Source organism: Manis pentadactyla, chromosome 3 (genome assembly GCF_030020395.1).
Source record: "Manis pentadactyla isolate mManPen7 chromosome 3, mManPen7.hap1, whole genome shotgun sequence".
NCBI classification, from domain to species: Eukaryota; Metazoa; Chordata; class Mammalia; order Pholidota; family Manidae; genus Manis; species Manis pentadactyla.
The window spans coordinates 89,937,081-89,943,080 of NC_080021.1; the positions used below are offsets into that span (position 1 = coordinate 89,937,081).

Here is a 6,000-nt window from a genome sequence, read left to right on the forward strand (position 1 = left end):
TGGAGCACTTCCTCAGCTCACCTGTGTGGGACAGTCTAGTAGTGTTTTTCTTATACATAGGTGTGTTTAAATAATACTGCATTTGGGCAAGTAAAATTTCACACACACACAGCTGGAAAAGATTATATGGAGAGAAACAAACTCGAGTGGTGTCTGAGAAGGTGGAGCATGAGGCAGCAGGAATCCCTCTCCATTTGAACAGCTGCACCAGCAGAATCTGCTCTCATCTAGTTTGGAACTCTGGAGGCTTGCCTCTTCCAGGGGAAGGCGTGGCCAGTAAACCAGTGACTTTTGGTCAGCTTTAGCCCCTATGGCTTAGCCTCTGCCCCTAGCCCCTTGTAATCATTGTGGCTGCATTTCTGAACTCTGCATTCCCAGGGAGCAGACGCGCTCCACTGACTGTGAACATGCCCCAAGGAGCTTGTCCTTCCATCTGTACCTGTCCCCTCTGCCAAGTGAGTGCCCTCCTTCATCCCACAGTATCTTTTTGCTCTTGTTCTCTGGGTAACACACGTGGGGACTGAATAAACGATTTTACAGAAGGCCACCTCTGGCCCTTAAATGAGTGATCAGTGGTTTTTCCAGCATCAAACAGGATTTTATTTGGATACTGAATTTCAAACACTTGAAAAAATTTTAAACTCTGATTTGGCTTTAAAAAGATAAAATAGTCCTAAAGAGTTCACATTTTGGAGGAGCATTCTAGTACAACAGTGGTCATTTCTCCACTTGCTGAGTCTAAGGCTCTAAGGTCCAAGAGGCAGCAAGTGTAGCTACTGAATTAGGTTGCTATGTGTGGAAGACAACTATAAGGGACTAGAAATATTATAAATGTATTTTGAAGCTATAAGGCATTTATGTTTAAGCTACATTGGCAGGTTAATCTACTATTAACATTTCAACAAACTAAACAGTATTAAAATTGGTTTTGCAATACAATAAAATACTTGCTCCACAGTCCTGCCTGAAATTGTTAACTGTTCTTAACAGATATCTCTACTGAATTTATAAACATAAAGCCTTTTAACTTTGTAAGAAATAATTTTTAATCTTTTTCTTCATTATTATAGTGTAGCATTCAAGGGTAACATAGCTACTGTAAGGTGGCAAATCTGAGAAATCTATGGCAAGAGTTTTAAAAAGTGCATTAGTCAAGGTACAGCTTATTAACATACACATATTCCATGTTTAACATGAATATTAGCTTTTCTGTGAATTTTCCCCCCTACAATATGGCCTGAGTTGTAAACAGTGGTTCTAAACTGGGGGTGACTGTGCCCTGCAGGAGACCTTTGGCCTGGTGTGTTGTGGCTGTCATGGTGGTAGGGGTGTTACTGGCATTTGGTGGGTAGAATCTAGGGATTGTGTCAAACAGCCTCCACTGCACAGGAGGAACCCCGCAACAGAGAATTATCCAGCCCAAATGTCAACAGAGCCAAGATTAGGAAACAACGGTGGTTAAGTATGACCTGTTTTCCAAAGAGCCTGTAATTCTGAAAACAGACTTTACTAATTGGTTAAGACCATTTAAAAGATTTAAGCTAACCTGTCTAATTACCAAATCACAAAATCAACTTAGAATGACAGAAATTAGAATATATACCATTTAACTTCCCTTGAACCTGATCTACTAGTTTTCTATTACTATGTGAAGTTAATTTGGACTGTTTTTAAGTAGCTAAGCCAACAGTTTCCTTTGCAGTTTTTCTGGACCATGACTATATATATAGAGCACCTGGCAAACAGCAAAATGCTCTATTTTCTGAAAATGCTTATCACATATCAAAAATGAAGAGCTTCATTGACTTGTAAAACATGTCAGGACTATGTTTAGACAGGTTAAATTATTTGCTTATTTACAATCATAAATGTCTATAGCAGTGCACATATATAGGGTGTGTGATACACAGTTAAGAAGTGGCTTTATTTCCCACACAAATACTGGTTGTAAAGTATCATTTCAAATGAGAATTCTAATGGAGAGCCAGATTAAAAAAAAATTTAAGTTCACTTGGAAGTTTTTCAGTATTTCGTTCATCATTCATCTCCACATTTACTACATTCTATGTATTTTTTCATGGTCAACAAACTGATTCAAATGATTCAAGTTATCCCACCACGTAAAGAGAAAAGTCTCTGCGATAATTTGAAACCATGGAGTTATCTTAACTTCACCACTGGCTGCCTTTTTCAGGAGCTCTTCCAGTTCTTCTTTTGACACATAGCAGTAGCTTTTAATCTCATTGGGGTTTGGATCCAGAGTTACATTCTTCCTCACAAACAAGATGTAATCAATTTCATGTTCTCCCCAGGTGCCATCAGATTGAGCTTTGTAGTGAATTCGGGTTAGGTAATTAATGTCCTCTGGAGGAACCTAGAATGAAAATAACATCAACAATAAAAAAAAGTAACCTAAACTGACCCACCACATATCAGTAACACCTTGAAAACAGAACTATACTATTGATGTATGGAAATACTACTGTTTTGAGAGACTGTTTACCTTGAACACGGTGGTTAAGTATGACCCGTTTCTCTAACCGTTTGAGACTATTTACATAGGACCAAAAATATAACTTGATTTTTATCAAAATAATTTAAAACTCACTAAAGTAAGAAGAACTTAATATTACTTTTTGGTAGAGAGAAATACCACTTAAGTTAGATGAGAAGAGGTTTTATAGGGGGCAATTCAGGAAAAGATGGTTCAACAGATTTGTAGTTCACATTCCTAAAGATTACCACAAGAAAATAAGCATCTTTGATGTGATCAATTATAAAAATAATTTACATACTGGTTAACAGATCAATCTATTTCTGCATTGAGGTAAAATTCTGATATTACCGAAAAATCAAAATTTAAATAATCTTTACTCAAGGTGCTTTTTGAGGCAAGTAACTCGAGGTTGCACCGCGAACACTTCCACTTGAATTTAAAATTGTACGTTTAGACTTCCAGGGAAGATTTCGGCTTACTAGACTGCGCAGTCAAGCCAGTTACCTCTTCTATGGGGATTCCTAATTCAGCCTTTAACCGCCTCTGGGCCGCTCGTCTTACTCCAATAGCATCATTTTCTTCAAGCTCTCTGGGATTACTTACAGGATGACTGCAACAGGTGTTGGTAAAGCAACCTGGAACAAGGTAACACGGCCGCAGGTTAACGTTTCAAACGAAAAAGCAACGGGACTCCTGACACGTGGAAAGCAGCTACAATAGTGTCACTCGGCCTGGTAACGGCGCCGGCTGCTCTTCTTCGCAACGGGGATGGAGTCTGGTTTCCCTCCCCGCCAGGCCGCAAACCAGCCCCCCGACCAACGCCACCGCGGGCCCTGACCTGGGAAAGTGATCTTGGCGTCCGACCTCTGCTGCAGTAGGAGCTTGTCCTCGGTGTTGAACAGAAACACGCTGAAGGCGCGGTGCAGCAGCCCTGCAAGCGGGAGGCGCGGTCACCAGGGCAGGGTCCCCGCCTCTCCAGCGGCGCCCCCGCCCCGCTCGGGCGCCCGGCCGCACCTCTCTCGATGTTCTCGTTCAGATGGCAGTTCTTTTTGCTGTCGGTCCCAATCTTGTGGTCGTGCTCGTCGATGACGATGCACATCTCCGCCAGCAGCTGCACCTGCTGCTCGTCCAAATGGCTGGTGTTGATCTCCGGCATTGTCCTGGCGCGTTTCGGGTATCCCGGGGGTCTGAGGCCGAGCGGGCGGAGGGCTCAGCGCGCGGCCCGGGGCGCCCCCCACCCATCCTCCGGGTCCCCGCCACACTCCGGCCCCAACAGCCCCATCTCCCCATCCCATCCTCCCGTTAACCTCGGCGCCGTCCGTCCGCGCGCTTCCGCAGGTCCCACCCCGACAGCCCCACTTCCAACAGACCGCTGTCCCCAAGTCCTTGATCCCTCTGTACCTCAGGCGCCGGCTGTCAGCGCACTCCTGCTCCGCGGCCTTAAGACCTCGCTTCCAGGCTCCGCCTACCGGCGCCGCGCGCCCAATAGCCCGAGCTCGTGCCAGAGCGCGCCACATGCCCGCCTGCCAATTGCGCGCCGGACCGCGCCTGATGTCAAGATCGCGCGGTGGTGCCACGCCCGGCGTCCTCAAGACTGACGCGCAGGGACTCCCGGCGCCCTCCCTTTCCGGTGAGAGGGGGTGCTGGACGGTGGAGCGGTGGTGGCCTGACAGACGGCGCCGAAGGCGGGGCGAGCTGCTGCCCTCCTGTCGCGCCCGCCAATCGACTGCGACCGAAGCTCCCAAGGACGCCAACGTTCCTGCACAATCGCGCTCTGAAGCTTTGAGACCCGTCTGCACGCTGGTCTTCCGGAGCATTAAGGTTGGAGGCTGAGCGTTGGGAATCCCCTCCGGAAGTGTGGCGTGGGGCACTCTTCCGGCAAGTCCAGATTTAACGGGAGTGAGGTCAAAGCTAGCAATTACCATTTCGTCAGCGCGTGCACTTTCCGCGCATGCGCAACGGTCACAGGACCTCTCCCAGGCCGGGCGGCAAAGTATGTTATTTGTTTCGTTTCTTCAGAACTCTCCATACTGCTGCCCATAGAAGGTGCCCCAGTTTATATCCCCTCCTGCACTGTAAGGAGGGCTCCCTTTTCCCCACATCCTCTTCAGCACGTTTCTTGTCTTTTGGATGGCGGCCATTCTGACTGGTGTGATGTGATGCCTTCACTGTGGTTTTGCCTAAGTTTGTTTTTAAAGTATGTCTTCCAAATATCCAGGTTTCAATAAATGTTCGGCATTCTTTTCAGTAAAATGTTCAATGAAAAAAGTTTCAGTATGCACCTCAAACATTCTTACAAATGCTTTTACTCAAGGCAACCATGGTACTTTAGTATGTATAAGTGTTTTATATGTACTTTTCATTTTGATATATGTACTATTAAAATGATGAATACTTAAGGACTATTAAAATTAATATTTTCTTGCTTCGTTAAGGGTATTGTAAGGGAAACTGACGTTTTATTTTTTATTACAAGTGCATGGGCGTGGGGGGGAACATGGTGAGTACCAGTACAACAGTCTGGTGGCACTGCCTTGATTAGTGCCACGGTAGCAGTTCTATCCACCCATCCTTCCTACCCCCAACCTTGGCTTTTGCACCATCAGTACAAATGTCAACACAGTGAAAAAAGCAAATAACATTGAGTATTCTTATGAAAATGATTTTGATGTCAGACTTACAAGATTCTCAGAAACCCCAAGGGATCTGTGTCCCACACTTTGAGAAACACAGTCCTGGATCTATTGCCTCAGAAAATTCCAGAAGGCATACATAATACACAAGCACACATTTCATTAGCTTTCAGAGAATGACATCACACATCATGTAATTTCTGGGAAAATTCCACCTATGCTCATGAGAATAAAAGTGAAAAAGGAAACTAATAGTTTAGTATTGTAATGGAATTTTGACCTCATGGAGCCCCTGGAAGGGTCTTGGGGCCTCTAGGTGGGGGTTCCCTGGACCAGTCTTTGAGAACTGCTGGTGTAGTGGAAAGCCCACTGAATTTAGAACACACCTATCTGGGTTTTGCTACATATTGTTGAGTAATGTCAGACCAGGATTCTTAGCCTCATTGCCTCCGTATGTAATAGTAGAAAGGCCAGATGGTCTGTTTCCTCTTCCTTCCAGGTTTTTTTTTTTTTTCTTTTAAAAAAAATTTTGGTATCATTAATCTATAATTACATGAGCAATATTATGGTTACTAGACTCCCTCCATCCTTCCAGTTTTAACTTTGCTGGCATTAGATACTGTGCTAGGAGCTTTTTACATATATTACCTCATTTCATCCTTACAATAATTCTACATGGTAAATATTATATCCCCATTTATATGAAGAAATTGAAGTTCAGAGATGACATACTACATTAAAAAAATTCTTCGTTTATAACATAAATATGTAGTCAAACATTCTAGATTTACTAACATGCCACAGTATTTGAACTCCAACACTCTACTTTGAAGATTCCAAGTTATGCCAAATATTGACATCACATTGGGG

At 44.1% G+C, this 6,000-nt stretch overlaps 1 protein-coding gene across 2 annotated transcripts; it reads right to left on the reverse strand.

Moving 5' to 3' along the window:
• Positions 1-1,905: 1,905 nt before the first annotated feature.
• Positions 1,906-4,291, reverse strand: IDI1 (isopentenyl-diphosphate delta isomerase 1). Of its 2 annotated transcripts, none has more exons than XM_036910777.2 (5): positions 3,899-4,291; positions 3,512-3,684; positions 3,336-3,428; positions 3,002-3,132; positions 1,906-2,374 (listed from the first exon to the last, which is right to left on the reverse strand). In XM_036910777.2, exons 1-5 carry the CDS (start codon positions 4,012-4,014, stop codon positions 2,057-2,059), a joined length of 831 nt encoding a protein of 276 aa, XP_036766672.2. In that variant the 5' UTR covers positions 4,015-4,291; the 3' UTR covers positions 1,906-2,056. The 2 variants fall into 2 exon arrangements, with proteins under 2 accessions (XP_036766672.2, XP_036766680.2); XM_036910785.2 differs by lacking the exon at positions 3,899-4,291 and adding an exon at positions 3,805-3,896.
• Between the last annotated feature and the right edge of the window lie 1,709 nt (positions 4,292-6,000).

Bases quoted from the DNA above. Each gene is read 5' to 3' on its own strand.
- IDI1 (XM_036910777.2), bottom strand. From the start codon at position 4,014: ATGTGGCGCGCTCTGGCACGAGCTCGGGCTATTGGGCGCGCGGCGCCG. The intron at 3,685-3,898 runs GTACAGAGGGAT...GCTCGGCCTCAG, and splicing joins GCTGACAGCCGGCGCCTGAG to ACCCCCGGGATACCCGAAAC. The intron at 3,133-3,335 runs GTCAGGGCCCGC...ACCTTGTTCCAG, and splicing joins CGCCAAGATCACTTTCCCAG to GTTGCTTTACCAACACCTGT.